This window comes from Leopardus geoffroyi, chromosome B4 (genome assembly GCF_018350155.1).
Source record: "Leopardus geoffroyi isolate Oge1 chromosome B4, O.geoffroyi_Oge1_pat1.0, whole genome shotgun sequence".
In the NCBI taxonomy this organism is placed as follows: Eukaryota; Metazoa; Chordata; class Mammalia; order Carnivora; family Felidae; genus Leopardus; species Leopardus geoffroyi.
In genome coordinates, this window is record NC_059341.1 from 52,511,305 (window position 1) to 52,535,253 (window position 23,949).

General features: G+C 38.4%; 1 protein-coding gene and 1 long non-coding RNA gene across 6 annotated transcripts in view; one reads left to right on the forward strand and one right to left on the reverse strand.

Annotated features, from left to right (window-relative positions):
- The first annotated feature begins 1,213 nt into the window (after positions 1 to 1,213).
- Positions 1,214 to 23,949, forward strand: part of AEBP2 (AE binding protein 2) — a 96,228-nt gene continuing 73,492 nt past the window's right edge. The window contains exon 1 of one of the 5 annotated variants that reach the window (XM_045466903.1): positions 1,214 to 2,084. In XM_045466903.1, coding sequence (XP_045322859.1) covers positions 1,420 to 2,084 — 665 coding nt within the window. In that variant the 5' untranslated portion in view covers positions 1,214 to 1,419. The remainder of the gene's footprint in view (positions 2,085 to 23,949) is intronic. The other 4 variants (XM_045466902.1, XM_045466905.1, XM_045466906.1 and 1 more) reach the window with 4 other exon arrangements.
- Positions 9,768 to 16,712, reverse strand: LOC123592061. The gene is made up of 2 exons (XR_006709570.1): positions 16,558 to 16,712; positions 9,768 to 16,305 (listed from the first exon to the last, which is right to left on the reverse strand). It is a non-coding gene; the product is annotated as an uncharacterized LOC123592061 (long non-coding RNA).

The window sequence follows — 23,949 nt, forward strand, 5'->3', positions numbered from 1 at the left end:
AAAGTACTTTTTGTTAGATCTTTATGTGATTTTTTTTTTTTTTTTTGGTATATAACTTGGAAAGGGTTCAAAGATTCGAGTGGCATTACTAAAAACTCCATTCATTTTCATCCACTCATTTTTGGAAACAAGTTTCTTCAATGCATGCATCCATGGAATTGAAAACTTGGAATAGAATTGATGCTGAACTTGTTCTCATTCTAGTATTACTCATCCACCAATAAAATAGACTAGTTGGAAATAGGAGTTCCATCTCTGTAAGATGCATTTCCAACAAAATTTAACTTTTGTGTTTAATACTTACATACATGTAAGTGTTTAAAATATGTGTTTTGATCAATTGAAATAATAAGATTTAGGATTTTATGATAACAGGAAATTAAAAAACCCTTAAATTTCAATTTATTTCATTTTATTACAAGGAAATATAAGATGATCAATATAACAGTTCAAATAGGACATTCATTATTAGTATAAAATTCTGGAGGGGATGCCGAATATAGAGTTCCAGAAGATAAAGGAAGGATGGAAATTAACCAAGTATAAAAGAAATTGTATTTTAAAAAGTGGATATTGGTGGATACTAAATCCCTGCAGTATTTAGAGTTCATTGGCTACATTTAAAAGTGTGACAGTTATAAAATATTTATAACAAGCTGAAGAAAAATGTATATTTATTTTTAAACTATATTAAGGATGTACAAAATTGTTTTACAGGACTCCTGAGCTAACAAGTTTGAAGATCTTGAACATAAGACACATTAGCTCTGATACTGATTTAACCATTTCTTGGGGTATTCAAACGAAGGTTGGACCAAAACCTGTGGCTACCCGTATGGATTTAGTACCTTGCATTGTATTACTTATTTTTATCCATTTTAAAGATCTCTCCTCGTACATTACAAGCTCTCAGAAGCCCAGGGCTCATTGCCTGGCTCATTGCCGGTACCCAGGGGCACTCCCCAAACATCCCCGGAATGAATGACTTTATCGTGAGAACTCAGACGGCTGTTAAAATCCCCGGCTAGCACTCAAGCTTTCGTTCTGCGTGTCTTGGCGGCTGCGAGGAAGGGGAAGGCGTGGGAAGGCCCCAAAGAAACTCTGAGGACTCGGCGGATCCGGGCGGGTGCCGGGCGGGTACACGGGTGGGGGCGCGGGCGCGGAATCCGCGGCCCGGGGGAGGCGCTACCTCGTGCCGCCGCGCAGGCGCGCAACCGTCTCCGCGTGAATGCGCGCAGTCGCGCGCCTGTCCCCGCGCGGGCTCCGTAGCGCGTGTGTAGGCTGACGCAGCTCGCGGGCCCTCCTCCTGCTCTGCAGCGGCGTCGGCGGAGTTTTGGGCGTTTGGGAGGGGGCGAGGGAGCTAGAGTCGAGAGAGGGAGGCGGCGGCGGCGGGGAGGAGGAGGAGGAGCAGGCGCCGCCATGGCCGCCGCTATCACCGACATGGCCGACCTGGAGGAGCTCTCTCGCCTGAGCCCTCTGCCCCCCGGCAGCCCTGGCCCGGCGGCGCGGGGCCGGGCTGAGCCCCCCGAGGAGGAGGAGGAAGAAGAGGAGGAGGAAGAGGAGGCCGAGGCCGAGGCGGTGGCTGTGCTGCTGTTGAACGGCGGCGGCGGTGGGGGCGGCGGCGGTGGCGGCGGAGTGGGGGGCGGCGAGGCGGAGACGATGTCGGAGCCGAGCCCCGAGAGCGCCAGCCAGGCCGGGGAGGACGAGGACGAAGAAGAGGACGAGGAGGAGGAGGACGAGAGCAGCAGCAGCGGCGGGGGCGAGGAGGAGAGTAGCGCCGAGAGCCTGGTGGGCAGCAGCGGCGGGAGCAGCAGCGACGAGACGCGCTCGCTCAGCCCCGGCGCCGCCAGCAGCAGCAGCGGGGATGGGGACGGCAAGGAGGGCCTGGAGGAACCCAAGGGACCGCGGGGCAGCCAGGGCGGCGGCGGGGGCGGCAGCAGTAGCAGCAGCGTCGTCTCTAGTGGCGGCGATGAGGGCTACGGGACCGGGGGTGGCGGAAGCAGCGCGACCTCCGGGGGCCGGCGAGGCAGCTTGGAGATGTCGTCGGATGGGGAACCCCTGAGCCGCATGGACTCGGAGGACAGGTCAGTGCACTGAAGCGTTTTCCCTTCCCTTCCTCCTTTTGCACTCATGGGCCCCTCAGAGGGGGCCGAGGGGACTTTTTGCTGAGATCTCCCCGCTCCCCAAATCTTCAGCCCTTCCCCCAGGTTCTCAACTCGCAAATCTCTCCTGGTCGCCGCGCCCCTCTCGCTGCGGATAGCCGCTTCCAACTCTCAAACCATTTCCCCCCAACTCTCCTTTCCCCGCCCTCTTTCCTCTCGGCTCTACACTCTTTACGAACCTAAGGACAGCTCTAACTCAGAAACAATCCTCAAAGTAGGCCCAGATCCTCTGGCAGGGCTTAAGAGGGCCTTGATGTACACACCTCAGTACACAAGGTTAGCTTCATCCAACCGTGTTCGCGAACACTTGTCAGAACTATAATTGACAAGTGTTTTCCAACATGGCTGGTCTCGCCTGGATTTAACAGAACTTCCTTGTTCGGGGAGGAGACCCCAACTATCAGTTTTCGCTACTTAATAGGGAAAAGACTAGTCTTCTTTATTTAATCAGTGCTTCTAAAATTTCTCATGTGTGGTCATTAATATGATCTCCAAACTGATTTTAGTAGCTTCTATTTGTGATCAAATCTGGGAGAAAGTTTAAAACAAGTACAAATTATTGTAGAAAAGAATAATGAGTTGATATCTTTTAAAGTAATTTTACGGAATCAAAGAGTTGGAATCATAATAAAATACAGTCTGGAAGGAAACACTCTATTAGTGTGTGGTTTATAATCTTTATATAGTAGTGCTTTAACATGGATGTCATGATTTTAGAGGATAATATTTAAAGTTATGTATTGGAGAGCTCGCTGAAGAAAGTAACATTTTTTTAAAGCTTGTGAGAAATAACGTGGATACCAACAAAAATAAGCTTCATTTTTTCAAGACATTAAAATTTATTAGTGTGTTTCAATTGTTGTTATTACTTTTGATCACTTTGGAAACTAATTGGTTTTTAATGTACTTTTTAAAGCACAGAGAACCATGTCATGTATGTTCTGCTTTTAAAGTATACTAGCATGTATTTTGACCATCTAGTATTTTGATGAACAGTAGAATTTTTAACAATCTTGAAATTGTTTTAACAAGCTTGAAAAGCTTTATTCTAAAGTTCTAGAAATTCTGATTGGTAACTGATAAAAAGACCATTTTGGTTCATATTTAATATTATAAGGAATACCAAGCTTTAAATATTATGAAAATACAGCTTTAGATACAGCTAGTGAGGAAAACATCTTGGATGGGCTAAAATAGACTACAAAAATTGTACTAAACTACATAGGCATGGCAGGAAGGAGAATGTCTTCAAGACCACTAAAAATTGATGAGAACCACACAGTGAAGTATATGTTATTTATCATTTTATTATATCCTCCTTCATTGGTACCAGTAGACGTTTGAAAGTTGATATTAGTTCATACAGTTAGCATCTACCATAGTTCTTCCATTTATCTAGAGTGCGGACGGACACACACACACACACACACACACACACACTTAGTACTGCACAATTTAAATATCTCCGCCTCATTCGCACAACTCTCGTGCAAGATAGGTATTATTTTGACTTCCATTTAACAGATGAAGAAGCAAGTTGAGTGTCTTACTCAAAACAGTAAGTATAGAATGCAAGTGGTAGAGCTGGATCTGAATAAAGTACATTATCAAGTCCCCTGCTATTTCCACTTCACGAGAGTAGAAATACTTCACCTTAAATAGCAAGGTGTATGTGTCAGGATTTTTTTTTCTTAATCTTGTTTTTGTTTTTGTTTTTAAATATCTGTCTACTACATCCCTTTAGTGGATGATGGTTGGTCAAGTAGTATTTCAGGAAGTGGAGTTTTGACTTCATATTTATAAGGTATACACTGGAATATCTAATTTTACATCATATTTCAGAGTAAGGAGTAAGAGATATTAGTGCCACAAGTCCAAATAAGGTTCAGACCTGATTAATCAAACATACTTGGTTTTCTTAATGCTTGAACATAAGAGACTACAAAATAACGTAATCATTTTACCGTTTCAAGGTAATAAATTTATCACTTGTATGAAAAAGCTTTACTGGTGAAGCTGGTTATGGTGGTCTTGATAATCTTAATTCTGAAATGACCCCTTGTTGCCTTTTAAGTTTTTTTTTTTAAGAGTCCTTTTAAATTTGGGAAGGAATCATAGTTCTTATGAACTGTCCTGCAGATTACACTAATCTATGTGGATTTTATAAATTGATTTCATGGTAGGAGGTGTATATTTTTGTAACCGATGGAAAGATATTGTGGTTTTAAAGTGCTTTTAAAAAACTTGAGGCATTCCTATCAAAATGATTTTATCATTAGAATTTACTGTTTCTTTTAGAATGCCATTAAGTTTTTCTCACTTTGAAATGAGATCATGCTTTTGAGTTTATCTAGCATACTTTAGAATTTGTTGAAATATCTTAAATATTTTTGACTGTAAGTGCTTCTTTTTAAGAAACATTTAGATATAAAGACTTAGATATGAAAGCTCATGATCCAAAGTGTCAGTCTACAAGTGTGTACTATAAGTGTTGTGTGGTGAAAAGTGACTAATTTATAAAATGAATAAATGACACTTGGTACAAAAACATTGGTTATTTTCCCTGTGAGAAAGTTATTCAAAACCAGAGTAAGTGTATTATTAGTGTGTTTATTTTGATAAAGTTAGAAAAAGAAATGTAATTTCTTTTCTTTAGAGGAATATTGAGCTGTGCAAGACCATTAAAAACTAGTTTCTCTTTTACTTTGAACCTAAGCTTAAATACTTTTTAAAAAATTACCACTTAAAAATTATAACCTTTTGGGTTACTTTAGAGGTTAATTAATGTCTAAATAGAATTTTAGAATTTAAAATGTCTCTGAAATTTTTTTAGTTGACAAATTCTAGCTATTGAGTCAGATTATACATTGAAAATATTCTTACCTTCTTATCTGTATAAGTGAACTGATAATAACTTTTTTGTGGTTGTCTTTTTGTATATATGTGTATGTATGTATATATATATATATATTTTCAACTAGAATAGAAACCATGACTTATTTTGAAAAAGCAAGACTACTTTTCAGCCACTTTTATCAGCCTTTCTGGGTAAGTCCAGATGTCAAGTAAAAGGGCACGTGTAAGGATGGGATGATAGGGAAAGGCATATAGTTTGAAACTTAATGATCAGGAAGGCCAGAGGCCCTTACCATTTTGTGGATCAAAATTGGGAATCCCAACCTTACAGGTTGCAAACTTTGAGGTGTAACTAACATTGCTCAGATGCTGGCGAGATAGACCTATATTGCCCAATTTCTCATTAGTATGATTTGGAAGATCTTATGATATAGAGGCTAACCAGTCATTCATTCTTTCATTTATTTAGTTCTGAGAGATAGCCTGAGCGTGCGGGGGGGTGGGGGGGGGGGTGGGGGGGGTGGCAAAAAGAGAGGGATAGAGAATCTCAAGCAGGCTCCACAGTGTCAGCCCAGAGCCCAATGTGGGGCTCTTCTCTGTCTCTCATGACCAACCATGAGATCATGACTTGAGCAGAAATTAAGAGTCGGATGCTTAACTGAGCCACCCAGGTGCCCCTTGGACTCCTTTTTAAAAAAAAAAATGTTTATTTATTTTGAGAGAGGGCTTGTGCAAGTGAGTGGGGAGGGGCAGAGAAAGAGAATCCCAAGTAGGCTCCATGCTGCCGGTGCAGAGCCCCACAAGGGCCTCCATCTTAAGAACCATGAGATTGGGACCTGAGCTGAAGTAAGAGTCAGATGCTTAACCAACTGAACTACCCAGGTATCTCCATGATGAACTTTCAGTATTTGCCTCTTCAACTCTGAAGCAGCTGTCTACAGTCTCTGAAATCATTCTTTAAACTACCTTTTTGTTTTGATTAGGGAAAGAAGCTTGTAGTAGCTCTCAGTTTTCATTGATAATCTGTAACTCTCAGTTAAGGAAGGTATGGCTCTGTGCCAAAAACAAACCATGAAAAAAAACTACAGACTTCAGGGTTGAATTTATGGAGAGATTCTAAGGGGCCATTTTACTTTTAAGAAACATAAAGACTACTATGTTTAGTCAATTAGAGAATCCTATGTGTAAGTTGACTTACTAACCAAACAGGTATTTACTATGTGCAGGACTCTTTACTGAGTATTGTGGAAAATGGGAGGAAAAAATACTTCCCACTTCATGTTGCATATTGCTGTGAGACTTTTAATTCCAACTGTAGGTTTTGCTCTAGTTCCTAGCACAAAACTTCATTGGCTCTAATGTAAACAAAGTCAAATTTCACACCTTGCCAATTGTATTAGCTGTTTATTGCCGTGTAATAAATTTGTCTCAACTTTAGCAACTTCAGGGAACAGAATTTCTTACCACGTGTGGTTTCTGAGAGGAGTGGATAGGCTTAACTGGGTGGTTCTGGCTCAGGGTTTCATGAGGTTGCAGTGAAAATGTTGGCCAGCATTGCAGTCATCTGAAGACTTGACTGGGGCTAGAAAAGTGTTTCCAAGATGGCTCACTTATTGTAGCACTTGGCAGGATGCTTCAGTTACTCACCAAGTCAATATCTGTTTGTGTGTGCTCCTGACATAGCAGCTATTTTCCCTCAGAGTAAGTGATCTGAGACAGCAGGAAGAAGCCACAAAAGGCTTTTTATGACCTAAATATACCTGCTTATGTTTTATTCTTCCTGTCTTTTTATTCAGTAGAGAAGTTTTTCCTATTTTTCTTTTCATTCATACCCTGTTACACAATAATTCTTTCAGATTTTTTCACTGAGGCCACCTTTTAAAACCCATCAAAATGCCACAACGAATCCTTTCCTGGTTTTCATTTCTTTTTCCTTTTAGTTCTCACATAGGTATTTTTTGTCTTTTTTCTCTCCCAGCCTATGGCTCTATTCTATAGGTGGAGAGGTGTAGAATATTTCAGTATTAAGAGCATGTAATCTGAGTTAAAGGAAACAATTCAGATCTTTGTATTATGATCTTAAGTAATATCTTTGAGTCTTAGTTTCTTAACTGTGAAGAAAGTTTAGCTTTTACTGTGAAGATTTTAAGAGTCCTGTGAACTTTTCTGAAGAATCCATGCTATTTGAATGCTTGCTTTATCCTTTTTTGTTGTACAGTGGTATTTTTGAGAACAGGGACGGTTCAGTTCATTTAGATCTTTATCGTGTCTAAACACAGTATCTTGGATATGGCGGGTACTCGGTTATTAGAATTAAATGGAAATGCCAACAATAGAATTTGTATAAATAAAGGAGACTATAAACTGAGGGCTAGGAATTAGTGCTTTTGGTTGGATTATTGTATTGTGGTATTGATAAATTTAAAAGGGTATTGGGTCAGTTCCAGTAAGGCCATTGAGGTCATATGCAAAATTTTATGTGTCTCTGAGAAGATGTCAACAACTTCTATCAGCTTTTCAAAAGAGTTTGGTCTAGGTTAAGAACTACTGCTGGCTAAGTTGGTAGAACATATGACTCTTGATCTCAGGATTGTGAGTTCAAGGCCCATGTTGGGACTAGGGTTTACTTTACCAAAAAAAACCCCCCAAAAAACAAAAAAAAACCCCTGCCAACTTAGAGGAGGTCCAGAGGTGCATGATAAATGTTTATTAAGTGATTGGACAATTCTGAAATTGTGAATTTTTATAAGACATGTTTTTATAAATGAGTATGAGTATGGAAAATCCAAAATGGATAGTCACCAGAGGGTTTTTTCCAAATCATTGTTAAGGCATTTATTGTATAAAAATGCTTAACATTTTATTAAAGTTAAATGGAAATTTTGAAGTTAAGGAGAAAGTATAAGGAGTAGTGGTTTAAGTCTGTGATTTGAGTCAGAATGTGTGGTTTGGATTCTGGCTCTCACTTAAACTGGTGACTATGAGACCTCACGAGGAGGGGAGACAGACTGCACAAATGAACTAGAAATAGCTAGTAATGATCTTTTGTTGTTATGAAGCAGTATAAGATCTGAATGCCAAAAAGTGCCAGACCAGCTGTTAAATGTGTGGCAAGTATCTGTAAATGAGTGCTGCAGAAACTTGCAAAAGGAAATGCCAGGTCAAATATTTCATTACAAAATCTACATTTTAATCAGCTTTCTTTAACATGTATATCTATTCAGTGGTTGACCTAAAAGGCCTCAATACTTTTTAATAGTTTTTAATATGTAAGCGAAGCTGCTGACCTATTACTAAAAGTCTTTGGGGTATGTTTTCTAGTAATGGTAATGGATTTGCAGTGATCTAACCACATGTTGAGTTCATTTTTATGACTGATAGTTTGCTTTTGTGAAAATAGTGGTTATATTGGCCTTAGAACTAAACAGGCAATTTTGGGCATGGATCAGAGGGATGGATGGATGTTTAAAAAAAAAAAAAATCACATTTTGAGCATTTACTCTGATAGTTAGCATGGTGCTCTGTTTAGTGATAAGAGAGAAATGTGATAGCGCCTCCCCAGATACTTCGTTTTTATTTTAATTTAATTTAATAAAAATTTTTTTTCAACGTTTATTTATTTTTGCGACAGAGAGAGACAGAGCATGAACGGGGGAGGGGCAGAGAGAGAGGGAGACACAGAATCGGAAACAGGCTCCAGGCTCTGAGCCATCAGCCCAGAGCCTGACGCGGGGCTCGAACTCACGGACCGCGAGATCGTGACCTGGCTGAAGTCGGACGCCTAACCGACTGCGCCACCCAGGCGCCCCAATTTTATTTTATTTTAAAGTAGGCTCCATGCCCAGTGTGGGGCTTGAACTCACTACCTTGAGATTAAGAGTCCCCTGCTGGGCAGACTGAGCCAGTCAGGCACCCCCAGATACTTAGTTTTTAATGAGAAGACTAAAAAGATGACTCCGTTGTTTTTCCTAGTTTTTCTGTAAATTGTTTGTGACACAGTACATTAAAATAAAAACTGGAGAGTATTGTAGTCAGTGATTAAAGTTTTGGTGGGGAGAGGGCTGAGTTTTAGGGTTAGGTGAGTGATGAGAAATTTTTAGAAAGCCTAAATGAAACAGAAAAGAAAGAGCCCACCATGTTCACGAGGCTTTCTGCCTAGATCAGAGGATTCACATTGGAACTGAGAAATAAGAATGGCTAAAGTGAGATTTTGCATGCCAACACAGATGTGGGCATTTTGCCAGTATAGGTTTGTGAATCAGATTCTTTTTCCTCACCCCAACTTCTGTTTTTGTCAGTCCTAGTCACATTTGGATCTTATCTCGAGCATTTTCTCAGGCAAACTATTCCTGATTCTATGTTAGTCACATTGCTAGCATTCCCAGGTTCTTCCTTGACCTTGTTAACAATTTTATTATTTACTGTTTATGTCTCCTGCTAGAATGTATGCTCCCTGAGAATAGGAATTGTGTCTCTTGATGATTGTTCTATTCACAGCACCTGGCACAGTGCCTGATGCTTATTTTAGGTTTTTTTTTTTTTTAAGATTTTATTTATTTACTAAAAATTTTTCTTTTTTACTTTATTTTAGAGAGAGAGAGCGAGCGAGCAGTGTGGGGGGGGGGGTGAGGGAGAGGAGCAGAGGGAGAGAGAGAATCCCAAGCAGGTTGTACCCTGAGCAGTTCCCATGATGCTGGGATCGTGACCTGAGCCAAAATCATGCCCCTGACTGAGCCACCCAGGTGCCCCAAGATTTTATTTTTAAGTAATCTCTACAGACCTAACATAGGGCTCGAATTTGTGTAACCCTGAGATCAAGAGTCACATGCTCTACTGACTGAGGCAGCCAGGTGCCCCCTTAGGTATTCTTGAATGTATTTTGGATGAATGATGAAACTGCTGTGTTAAAGGAAAATGTGGCAAAGGTTGGAAATTTTGGGAGCTGGGAGACCAATTAGGAAGTAGTAGGAATAGTACAGGTGTGAACTGAAGAGATTTGAGCTGGGGTAGAAGTTGGAGGAAAAGTCATGCTCGGGAAACAGAATCAAAGGAAAGAAAAGCTAATTTCCTGAGTGCCCTGTAAGAAAAATATTGTTATTATTTCTGAGTAAAAAGCTTTTTTCTTGAGGATTTCTTTGGAACAATAGCTTGCTTACTTTTCCAGACATATCCAGCACTAAAATAACTAAAAGAAAAGTTGGGTAGTGAAAGAACATGAACCTTAAGTTAGAAGGAATTATAATTTAACTTCTTAGAAGTTGTTTCCCTGCCTGCAAAATAGAATACCTTCGTGTTGTGATTAAATGAGATGGAATATGTAAAGGGCCTAGGGCTCTATTTAATTCTGAGAGTCATTTATCCTTCCCTTTCTCATGCCTAGAGATGTGAAAAGAAAACTCTGGTGAAAATAAGTGATTGAAATTGTAGTACTGGCTTTACTAGAGACTGCTTGTAATCATTTCATTCTTTGAACTTCAGATTGATTCTTTTTCTTAAAAGTGAGCGTTTAAACAACATAAAATAATTTGGAGCTCAAATACGATAATTCAGATGTAGACTTGGCAAATATTCTCTTTTATCCTTTAGACAAACCCAGAATATTGCAAGCATGGCTTTGCTTTATCCAGGATCTCAAAGATACTTTAGATAGGTTCTTCTGGGTTCAAAAATCACCGTAATTTATGGTGTTGTATTGAAATATTCATTTGTGTTTGTCTTGTCTTGGCTGTAACATTTTTTAAGAATTAAAATCTGGTTCTATTTATTTTTATACTTCCTTTACTTACCAGCTGCACTCACTCACCTATTGCATTGCCTATCTTCAGAATTCAGGGATTGGTTGAATTTAATTGCATGTGGATGTACTTGATACACAATTTCTTCTTTCTTACTATCAGGACTATAAGAAATAAGGAGAACTGTTTTGTGCCTTATATCTTCCCCAAAATCTTTTCTTTTTAAGTTTTTTTTTTTTTTTTTTTTTTTTTAATTTAAGTAATCTCTAAACCCATTATGGGGCTTGAACTCATGACCCCGAAATTGAGTCACGTGCTCTTCTGAGGCACCAAGGCATCCCTTCCCCCCATTCTTTTTAACAGCATAGGTGGAAATAGTATTTGAGAAAAACCATGATGTTTGAATTATTTATTTATTTTTTGATTTTTGAATTATTTAGAAAGTGGACCTCCCATATTTTGTTTCCCAACAACAAAAAATAAATGCATATACTATTTTAGGAGAAAACTGCGAGTGTCTATTTTGCTTATGAATCTGAGACTCTTGAGCTAATTGAAAAGATTTTATGAAGTTCAGTTCACTGCATCCTCACAAACCGCTAATGAGGCGAGAAAGCACAGACATTATAACTTGCCCAGAGTTACACAGCTCCTTGAGAATGCAGGCAGTCCTGGCTCTGGATGTGGTCTTAGCTACTATACTGCCTAAGTGACTCTTATAACCAGCCTGGACTAGGGAAGTTTAATTAAAATAGTATTAAGTCAGTGACTATTTTAAATTTCAACCTGTTTCTTTTGCAAAGAATAACTTAAGTACTTGAATTCATTTACATTTCTGGGCCTCATTTTCATTTGTAATTATAATATACATAGCCTGTATCTCTTTTAAGACTATGAAATACAAAAGTTGATATTTAAGTGTTGTAGTTTTTCAGTCTTTAGGGGAATAGAGAGTCTTTATTGGCATTTTATTTCTTTAATTTTAATGCTTTTCTAAGTCCCTTTCTGGTTTTCATTTATGTTTCAATATTCTAGAAAGATGAAGTGATACTAATTAGAGAAAAGAGGGATTTTAGAAGGACATTTGTATTTCTCAGTAAATACATTTACTAGTTCATTTTTTTTTCCTTCTGTGTACTGATGTTGATATAAACTAGCATTGTAATGTATTCTTCTTTTTTTTTTTTTTTTTTTACTTTTTTTATTTATTATTGAGAGACAGGCACAGAGCATGAGCAGGGGAGGGGGAGAGAGAGGGGAAGACACAGAATCTTAAGTAGGCTCCATCCAGGCTCTGAGCTGTCTGGTCAGCACAGAGCCCGATGCGGGGCTCAAACTCGCAAACTGTGAGATCATGACCTGAGCTGAAGTTGGTCACCTAACCAAGTGAGCCACCCAGGCGCCCCAAGTTCATTTCTAAATTATAAAACTTATGTCATTGCTTTTTATAAATACTTGTTAAAGTTCTGATAGTGGATGAATCAGCTGTGGAATTTTTTAGTGCTTTAAATTCATGTTGACAGTCATTTGAAATGTCTTTTGAGGTGTTGAGGACTACTGGAGGCATTTTTGTCAGAAATGTGTGTACTGAAATCATCTGATAAAATCATATTTATGATTTAAAACTAACTTAAAAAAAAAACAAACCAAGTAATGATTGCTTCTGTATAAAATGGGTGTTATCCTTCACAGCAGATTTTTTTACGTACTGTCTTTGCATATAGACATTTTCCTGGAAATCTTTTTAAGAAGGTAAAAGATAAAAAAGGTAAAAGATAACTCCTTGTAATGTAATTATATTGAAATAGAATGTTTCTAGTATTACAGTGTTTTTGAAGATAATTTCTTGCTGATCTTGTCTTAAACTGTGAAAAATGTGGGTGGAGTAATCTTAAAGAGCAATAGACTAGACTATTGCTTTCTGGACTAGACTAGAAATGAGAAGGAAATTTAAAATGATGTGCACAGTGCATAGTAGTGATATAAGAATGCAACCTACTTGTTTTCCATAGGCTATATTTCATCATTGTTGCATAAAGTCCCTTTTGACCAATTTGGTGAATGCTGCTGGGTCTTAAGGAAAAAATCTTTTGTTTTTATTCAGAGAAATAATTGTAGGGATGGAGAGTAGTCTTTTTCTTGATTAGAAAAACCCATTTTAGCTTTTTAAATTACAGTGATAATAGCTTGTAATTACAGTAACAATAGTAATAATAATATCTTGGTTTTGGCTAATGATTTTTAGTGTGCCTCCAATTAATTTTTATGATTATCTCAGTGTGACAAAGCCATATATTTTCCTTGCCTTAAAAATCCTACTTAAATTTGTCACTAAAAGTATGTGAGCATTTACTGTGTGCAAGGCATTGTACTACCTAGATTTAGGAGTTTACTCAAAATGAGAGGCTTATAGGTGATTCATAATACAAATCAACCAGATCATAAGGAAGCAGAATTCTTTCCACCTTAGGTGAGTAGGGAGGGCCTTAGGGAGATGTGACTTGAGCATGTGTAGCACACGTAATAAAACAAGCACTTGTCTTTACTTCTTTTTTTCTTTCTTACTTATTTTTTCTAATTGCTTCTGAGTTTAGAGATCTAAAAGCCTGTGGTACCATAGCAGTTTGGAAGACCAAATCAGATGACCTTACAGAAATCTGATGTGATCTAAATTCTTTAGTCCCATGTACGACCAATTTCATAATTATTTGATCTTTTTAAAAAATTTTTTTTAGTGTTTGAGAAAGACGGAGTGTGAGTGGGGGAGGGGCAGAGAGAGAGGGAGACGACACAGTATCTGAAGCAGGCTCCAGGCTCTGAGCTGTTAGCACAGAGCTGGACGTGGGGCTCGAACCCACAAACCGTGAGATCATGACCTAAGCTGAAGTCGAACGCTTAACTGACTGAGCCACCCAGACCCCCCCATTATTTGTTCTTGATAAAGAAAAATGAAAGTGACTTCCCCTTTATCTCTAAACAAATTAATATTTGGAGTTGGATTTTATGTTGACTTTGTTAGGCTCCTGTTCTAATGGTCTAAGTTCTAAATTTGGGACAAGTTCTACCTGAGGATTGGGTTGCTTTCTGTGACCTTGAATTACTTTTTTTATGAAACTAATTGACTTGTAGGAATCAAATTTAATAGTTTACCTTGTTATCAAAGCTATCTATCCACCTAAATGAGTCAAGTTATATCTAAGTGTTAAAAATCCTTTGTGTGTGCTATATAGGTGTGCAAAAGCAAAGAAACAACTTCTTGTGTGTGCACACCAAGTGAAACTGTCAGTTATTTTGATGTATGATATGGGTTGTATTTCAGTATTTCTCAAATCTGTGATTTACTCAGATTTTTCCTATGTGTAAGTCTGGCAATCAACTTTGGCATTAGTGTTTTATATTTGTCTGACTTTGGGCAAGTCATGTAATTCTGTGTCTCAGTCTGTTTTATTAAGATGAGGATACTAATAGCACCTACCTGATATGGTTGTTGTAAACATTAAATGAGTTACTACATATCAAGCATTCTTCTAGTTACTATGGCTGCATGATAACCAACTCCAACATTTAATGGCTTAAAACAGTCATGTTGCTTATAAATCTAAGATCTGAGCAGGGCTGGGTAGGGTTAGATCATTCCTGTTCCACTTGGTGTCAGCCTAGAACAGCATAAAGGCTGGGGACTGTAGTCACCAAAAAACTCACCCACTGACATTATCAGTCACACGTGTGGTGCCTGGGCTGAGAAGACTGAAACATCTGGGACTCCCTGGTATCTCTCTCTAGGTCTGTGTACTTTTTTCATAAGATCTCTTCAGCATGGTGGCTTCAGGGGAACCAGATTTCTTCACATGGTAGGTCTGGGCTTCCAAGCTGTGTGTCCTGAGAGAGAGTCAGCTGGTAGCTGTAGTATATGACCTTACCTTGGAAGTCTTGCAGTGTCACTTTTGCAGTAGTCTTGGTCTTGTTCAGATTCAAGGGTAGGTAATATTGAGTCCCATCCCCATACCATTTTGAAAGAAGAGGATGTGGAAAGTGTATATGGTGTGGCTGTCTTTGGGAAATAGACTCAGTAAGTATTGGCAGTTATGATAAAGTATAGGAAGTCAGATTTAGATAGGCTATCTTGTTTTTGTGATACAAATTTTGATATAGTAAGTTACATGATCCCTTTTTTTCCTTAACAGAAAGTCATAAAATGTAACAGGCAGGCAATTCATAATTTTCTTTTTTTTTAAATGTTTATTTATTTTGAGAGAGAGTGTTTGGGGGAGGGGCAGAGAGGGAGAGAAAGAATACCAAGCAGGCTCTGTGCTGCCAGGGTAGAGCCCGATGTACTGGATCTTGTGAACCATGAGATCATGACCTGATCCAAAACCAAGAGATGCTTAACCGACTGAGACACCCAGGAGCTCCCATAATTTTCTTGAACTGCCTGTTTCTGTCTTTTTTTTTTTTTTTTTAAGTTTTTATTTATTTAAGTAATCTCTACACCCAATGTGGGACTTGAACTCACGACCCCAAGACTAACAGTGGCATGCTCCTCTGACTGAGCTAGCCAGACGCCCCTTGAAGTGCCTGTCTCTTTTAACTGGTTTAGTTTTGGCTTTTAATCTCATTGTCAGTGCCCAGAATAAGGAGCAGGGCACAAAATTACAGTCTATTCCAACAAATGGAGGTGAGGAATGGTAGAATTTCACTCTTAAAGTTGTATATTATTAATATAATATCCATATAATATTAGGTATACAACTTCATACTTTTGAAGAAGGCTTGTCTTAAGTGCTTGGCACTCTTGAATTTTAGCCTTTAATAAATTTGATTGTAAGTATAGAAGAGACATAATCATTCTACTAGTAAGTGGCAATTTCATAGATGAAAGGAACGTCACCCACCTGTTAGCCAAATAACAACTTACCCTGCACTATGATTACATTAGGAATCCCTGATGTGTGGGTATAATGTTTACCTATAATTTGGTAAATACTTTGAAACTTTATATAGTATACTTATTTCTACACAAAGCTTATTACCAATTACAAAGTTAAGCTAAGTTTATAATGCTCGATTTTACCTTGTTAAATGTAACTTATAAACCTGTAGAATTTTTGTTTCCTTTTATCTCATGCCACTTTCTTCAGTCCCTATGGAGGACCATGTTCCATTCTTTAAAAATGAGAATTATAGAATATTTGGTTTTTTTGTTTAAAAAAAATTTTTTTTAATGTTTGTTTATTTTTGAGAGAGACAGAGACAGAGTGTGAACAGGGGAGGGACAGAGAGAGGGAGACACAGAATCCAAAACAGGCTCCAGGCTCTGAGCTATCAGCCCAGAGTCCGACGTGGGGCTCCAACTCAACAAGCCATGAGATCGTGACCTGAGCTGAAGTCGGACGCTTAACTGACTGAGCCACCCAGGCTCCCCGAGTATTTGTTTTATAATAATTCAGATGGAAGCTATGAACCTAAGACTTCCTAAACATATAGTTTTCATCAGAGAACAAAAATAAAACCGCCTTGTTTCTTTAGAGATTAGTGAGGTTCTTTTGTGGAACCTCTTTTTCTTTTCTTTTTTTTTTTTTTTAATTTTTTTTTTCAACGTTTATTTATTTTTGGGACAGAGAGAGACAGAGCATGAACGGGGGAGGGGCAGAGAGAGAGGGAGACACAGAATCGGACGCAGGCTCCAGGCCCTGAGCCATCAGCCCAGAGCCCGACGCGGGGCTCGAACTCCCGGACCGCGAGATCGTGACCTGGCTGAAGTCGGACGCTCAACTGACTGCGCCACCCAGGCGCCCCTGTGGAACCTCAATCAAGAACTTCCAGATCCTGAAAGAATTGGTTAGATGCCTTGATCATCCTTTTTTCCTATTACATTCTTTTTCTTTTTTTAAGATTAAAAAAAAATTTTTTTTTAGTGTTTTATTTTATTATTTTTGAGACAGAGAGAGACAGAGCATGAACGGGGGAGGGTCAGAGAGAGAGGGAAACACACAGTCTGAAGCAGGTTCCAGGCTCTGAGCTGTTAGCACAGAGCCCGATGCGGGGCTCGAACTCATAGACTCTGAGATCATGACCTGAGCTGAAGTCGGACACTCAACTGACTGAGCCACCCAGGCGCCCCTTAAGATTTTATTTTTGAGTAATCTCTATACCCAGTGTGGGGCTTGAACTCACAATCCCCAGATCAAGAGTCACAGGCTCCAACTGAGCCAGCCAGGCGCCCCTTGCTACTACATTCTTTAAGTTTATGGTACCTTTTATCCTTGATGTCTCTTACTCTGTATGTAATACAGCTCTATGGTTTTTTTTAACTTTTTGTTTGTTTTTAAATTTTTTTAAAATAGGCTCTACACCATCAGGACCCTGAGATTGAGTTGCATGCTCTACTGACTGAGCCAGCTAGCCGCCCGTTTTCTCACTTTTTAATGTAAAATGCCATTCATTTCATAGTTAGTAGTTTCATAATTTTAAGGACTGTTGTTGAGAACATAAACAGTCTAAAAACAATTTACAGATTGAGTAGTGGATGAAATTTTTTCCCCAAATGAGTTTCTGTGTGGAACTCCAGTGCCTGAGACATGTTAAAATGGTATTTTATTAGTATTTAGTTTTTGTAATGTCAAAAATTTTACATTAATTTATAAAGTCACTCAGAACAGTATAACTTTTTAAGTAAATTTAAATTCGAAGTAGGGTTTGTGAATGTTACAAATATATGTCAGTATTCAAACAGAATTTCCTTGTTCTATTTTGGCTGCTTAGTCTTGAAAATTTGACTTGCAGATATGGGCAGCTTGTCTTTCAGTCTCCATGTACTACACTTTAGTTCTGCTGATCAAGAGCTATGAAAGGGGATTACTAGTATGGAAATTTTGTTTGAAAAACACCATTACCTAATAATCTTAATTGTCTTTATATCACAAATGCAAAAGTGACTAGAACCTCAAACTTAAGCTATAAAATTCTTAATAATTGTCTTATGTCAGCCCTTTAATTTGTTATTAGCTCCCCAGGAGAGGAGAGCACATAGTAAGTAACTGGTCTTCTTGGAAGGTGTTTAATTGGGTAAGGCATAAGGGTATGATTTACAGATCTAATTTTTTATAAATGGACATGTGGAGGCCTAAATTAAATCTATAGTACAGACCTGCAGCTTTGCTAATGAATGACATATTTATAGGAAATTCTGATGTTTTAATTTTTTTTTTGAGTGAAGAGAGTAAATTATACTTAAATTCAAATTATACACCCATATCCATTCGGGTCTCTGTTCCTAACTCTCCTTTAAAGTTAGACATTTTAGGGGCACCTGGGTGGCTCATTCGGTTGAGCGTCCAATTTCGGCTCAAGTCATGATCTCGCTGTCTGTGAGTTCAAGCCCTGCGTTGGGCTCTGTGCTGACAGCTCAGAGCCTGGAGCCTGTTTCGGATTCTGTGTTTCCCTCTCTCTCTGCCCCTCCCCCACTCATGCTTGCTCTCTCTCTCTCTCTCAAAAATAAATAAACATTAAAAAAATTAAAAAAAAATAAAGTTAGACATTTCAGTAGCCTTGTAATTAAGAGCAGGAGAAAGAAAAGGACCCAAAGATACCAAGGAGAATCCATAGTACAAATGAATTACCTCACAGGTAACTGAAGAGAAGGTTCCTGATAAGGCTTCTCTACCCATTGGACCTCAGATTCAATTTCCAATTCAGGAATTAAACTCCAAATAAAAAAAAAATATTCCAGCTCAGAAACCTACTCTTTCCAGTACATTTTAGAGAGTCATTTAAACTTTGCACCAGAAGAGTGGTTCTTGAACATTTTACTTTTAAAAACCCCTTTGCTTTCTTAAGTATTTAGGAATATGAATTATATCTCAATAAACCTGTTAAAGTTATTTAAAAAATTAAAGATCTTTTGTTTATGTGGGTTATATTTATCAATAAACTTATAGGATTAGAAATTAAAACCAAGAACTTTAGAAACATTAAAAATAGACCAATTCTATGTTTGTTTGTTTGTTTGTTTGTTTCTTTCTTTCTTTCTTTCTCTCTTTCTTTCTTTAACATAGGCTTCATGCCTAATGTGGGGCTTGAACTTAAGACCCTGAGACCAGTAGTTGCATGCTTTACCAAATGAGCCAGCCAGGCACCCCTACATAGTATTTTCTTAATGTAAAATAACTTTTACTGTTAAAAAAATAGAAGAGTGATGTTGTTTTATATTTAACATCTTTAATATCTGACTTTACAGCTAGTTTTTCATATCTACTTCTGCATTCATTCTGTTGTAGTGAATTGATTTGGTTGAACTATGTGAAGACTGGTCTCATACAGATATGTAGTTGGAAAAGGAAGGAGTCTTTTAATAACCTTTTTAGATTAATTGTGTGGCTATTTGATTATACACCCAAACTTGACAGGTGATAGTTTTTTTTTACAGTGTTTGCAATGTGGAATCTGAAACTATATCAGTGAGCTTTTCTTATTCTGTTGCATTTAGACCGTGGGCTTGTCCTCCATCTTGATAATGTAACATCCATGTATTGCTTCCTCTATTCCTGTGTTTTGTCATTAGTAATCTGCCCTTTGCTTTTCAAAGTTGGCAACCCTGACGGCTGTGGTTATGTCTACACATAAATGTTTTGCTTGACAGTAATTTGAGTTCTCAAAGAAGGGTATATTCTTACATGTATTGGTTGACCCTTGAGTTCCCAGAGGACATAATTTTTTTTTTAATGTTTACTTATTTTTGAGAGAGAAAGCAGAGTATGAGCAGGGGCGGGGAGGGGCCTAGAGAGAGAGAGAGGGAGACACAGGCTCCAGGCTCTGAGCTGTCAGCACAGAGCCCAATGCGGGGCTCGAACTCACAAACCGTGAGATCATGACCTGAGCCGAAGTCGGACGCTTAACCGACTGCACAGGTGCCCCCAGAGGAAATAATTTTCATAATAGCAATGTAGTTTACTCTAGATGTTATGGTAGAAATGGCTGGTGTGCCGGGTAGTTTCTTAAGAGGAAAAGGGTCCATGGAAAAGAGAGAAAATGTTGTTATGTTGAAAATCCTTCCTGTCCTTCCCTAAATATTGCGTGTGAATTTCTAACATCGTGTGGGATTTTCTTTTTTTTTGAAACTCACGGATTATGTGTTGTCACAGGATGTGTGTGTGTGTGTGTCTGTTTTTGTGTATACTTTAGTTTATATCATTGTGCAGTATCAGACACACACTTCATGAGATAGTCTGACCTGTCTTATTTGGGTAATAGTAAAAGATCTTTTATTTATTTATTAAAAAAAAATTTTTTTTTCAACGTTTATTTATTTTTGGGACAGAGAGAGACAGAGCATGAACGGGGCAGGGGCAGAGAGAGAGGGAGACACAGAATCGGAAACAGGCTCCAGGCTCTAGGCTCTGAGCCATCAGCCCAGAGCCCGACGCGGGGCTCAAACTCACGGACCGCGAGATCGTGACCTGGCTGAAGTCGACGCTTAACCTTGACTGCGCCACCCAGGCACCCCGTAAAAGATCTTTTAGTCTTGCTACTCAAAATGTTGTAGCAGTAGCATCAACAAGTAGGTGCTTATTAAAAATACAGTATCTCAAAAGAAAAATACAGTTATCTCTGGTCCTACCGCAAAATTCACTAAATTGGTATCTGCACGTAATAAGATCCCAGGTGATTGTTAGAATATTAAATCGAGAAGCACTGCATTAGATTATTGTAACTATCTGAATAGTAGGAGTGCTTTTTTCTGGCTTAGGTTTCCTTCCAAATACTAGGCTGCTTTTGTTCACATTTTACAGAATTAGTAGGTGTTCACTGGGAAGGAGAACTAAGTGAATGAAAAATGTTAATATGTAGGATCCTAAGAATATTACAGGATTAGGGGGAATGTCTTCTTCTAGTTCAGATCATCTTGTTATCTTACTGTTACAGGAGGATGGACACTGTTTTCTATGGGATCTATATCTAGCTCAGTGTCCTGTCAAAATAAAAAATTAACTATAACTTGTCTCTTTTGCTCTCCCACGTCAGGACTGTTGCCTTTTTGTCTTAAGAGTGGAGAAAACCATAGATTCCAGCATGGATCTAGGGCCAAAAGGGATCCTGGAGGCTTAGGATTTGGACATTTCCTAGAATTTGCAGGAGCCTAAGAGGTGCTACGCAGCAGGACTCCATTTGGCCCTGCTAGGCTTTGCGAGGCTCTGTGGTATGCTGCACATATGTGAAGGTCTCTTGAGTCTTCTAGGGCATGAAGTCTGTCCCTTACCACCTCTGCCACTGCATATGCAGCTCAGTTGCCAATGATAGACACAGTTCATATTCTTAATATCAGCATTATACTGTCTTTTTATGAGGATCTGTATCCACATGAAGGCTTGTGTTTGAGTGATACTGCACATAGACTGATTACATGATCTTCAGTGTATATGGATGTTTGCAGTTACAAGGTTCCCCTTCTATGGTAAGATTAATAAACAAAAGTACATTAAGCACTATGTAGATAGACTGTATATGGTTAGTTGGATTTATTATGAGTCTCTTGGCCTTTCTTTGTCCAATTTAAAGAAAATTGGTTTCATTTTCAACTAAGTTTGGACTTTTCCATAAAAGCAGTACAGGTATGTGGTTAAAAGTGATACAAAAAGGTACTTATAGTGAAAGTTTCTCTCCTTCTGATCCTCCATCTGCCCCTCCAAAAAAACATGGACGATGTTTTGTGTATCCTTCAAAGGAAGTTTTGCCTTAAACAACAACAACAACAACAACAACAACAAAAGTTTTGTCTTGAGAGAACACCCATGTCTATATCTGTCTCCCTCCCTGGCCTAGGTATGGATATGGAAATTGGAGCATTACTACCGTGTGTGTGTGTGTGTGTGTGTGTGTGTGTGTGTGTGTTACACTTTGCTATACCTTAGAGATTGCATTGCAATAGATCATTGAGATTAATCTCTTTTCCTAAGATGGTTTATAATTTGAGTGTGGTTGGTTGTCCACTGAAAACTATTAATATTTTATTTGCCTTTGGTGTTAATTAGTATGGTTTATAAAAGTATGAGCTTTACAGTTAAAATGTTTTAAAATCTATGAAATCTAGGAAAATAGGTGATTGTTTCATGGGTTAAGGGCCTCATGAAACTTGAAATTCCTAGGGCCCAAATAAAAATAATGTATTTCTGTATAGAAAAAACGCCATACTCACAATTTATTCCTGCAAAAAATATGACTAAGTATTCAGATAACCAAGCTTATTTGCACTTGAGAACTTAATAGAGATTACAGAAAAATTTTTTAATATCTACACCCAACGTGGGGCTCAAACTCACGACCCTGAGGTAAAGAGTTGCATGTTCAATGGATTGAACCATCCAGGTGCCCCAAGATTACAAAGTTTAGAATGAAGTTTTAAAGTTCTAATTTAGAACTTACATTGACTGGTAGATAGCCAGATGAATTTAAGCATGTGAATATTCTTTATTTTTTATTTTGTTATTTTTTATAATATATGAAATTTATTGTCCAAATTGGTTTCCATAAAACACCCAGTGCTCATCCCAAAGGGTGCCCTCCTCAATACCCATCACCCACCCTCTCCTCCCTCCCACCCCCCATCAACCCTCAGTTTGTTCTCAGTTTTTAACAGTCTCTTATGCTTTGGCTCTCTCCCACTCTAACCTCTTTTTTTTTTTTTTTTTTTTTTTCCTTTTTTCCTCCCCCTCCCCCACGGGTTCCTGTTACGTTTCTCAGGGTCCACATAAGAGTGAAACCATATGGTATCTGTCTTTCTCTGTATGGCTTATTTCACTTAGCATCACACTCTCCAGTTCCATCCACGTTGCTACAAAAGGCCATATTTCATTTTTTCTCATTGCCACGTAGTATTCCATTGTGTATATAAACCACAATTTCTTTATCCATTCATCAGTTGATGGACATTTAGGCTCTTTCCATAATTTGGCTATTGTTGAGAGTGCTGCTATGAACATTGGGGTACAAGTGCCCCTATGCATCAGTACTCCTGTATCCCTTGGATAAATTCCCAGCAGTGCTATTGCTGGGTCATAGGGTAGGTCTATTTTTAATTTTCTGAGGAACCTCCACACTGTTTTCCAGAGCGGCTGCACCAATTTGCATTCCCACCAACAGTGCAAGAGGGTTCCCGTTTCTCCACATCCTCGCCAGCATCTATAGTCTCCTGATTTGTTCATTTTGGCCACTCTGACTGGCGTGAGGTGATACCTGAGTGTGGTTTTGATTTGTATTTCCCTGATAAGGAGCGACGCTGTAAGCATGTGAATATTCTTTAAAGGGGAATCAGACATTTTTCATTTCTGAAGCATCCTATTAAAAAAAAAACATTTTTGCTAGCTCTTTTTAAATGGGTGCATTGGATGTTAGACACTTTTTTTTTTTTTTTAAAGTTTATGTATTTATTTCAAGAGAGAGCCCTAGCAGGAGAAGGGCAGAGGGAGATGGAGAATCTCAAGTAGGCTCCATGCTCAGCTTGCAGCCTGACGCGGGGCTCAAGCCCAAAACCCTGGGATCACTACCTGAAATCAGGAGTCTGACGCTCAATTGATTGAGCTACCCCCAGACACAAATCATTTTTACTTTAATAAGTTAAACTTTATTTTGACTCTTACATATAAGCAAATGAAGTTGTGATTATTCTTATTTTTAGATGGTGTGTGCTGAAGTGATTGTGGTTGAAGTATCACGTTTGCAACTTGCAGATGATTGAGAAAAACAAATTACATATAGCAAGTAGGACAAAATGTAAATTTAAAAAAAAAAATTATTTTAAGTGATCTCTATACCCAACATGACACTTGAACTTACAACCCTGAGATCAGGAGTCGCAGGCTGTACCGACTGAGCCAGCCAGGTGTCCCCAAAATGTAAATTAAGTTCAAATTTATGTAACTTTTCTGTGTCTTTGAAATTTTCTGTAGTAAAAACTTGGGAGTCGGGAAGCATACTCCTTAAAAGTTAATATAATTTTCATAATTTATTGGTACTTAGATTGCAAGCAGATAAATAAATAGCTTTTGATGGATTTAATGTGCAGACATTCTTACTGTTGAGCCCTCTGGTTGAAGCTACTTTCCTGTAGTCTCTGTTGGGAAGATACTGAAAAAAATTGTTTTAATGAGTTGCTTTTAATTTTTTAAAAATTTTATTTTTATTTTTATTTTATTAAAAATTTT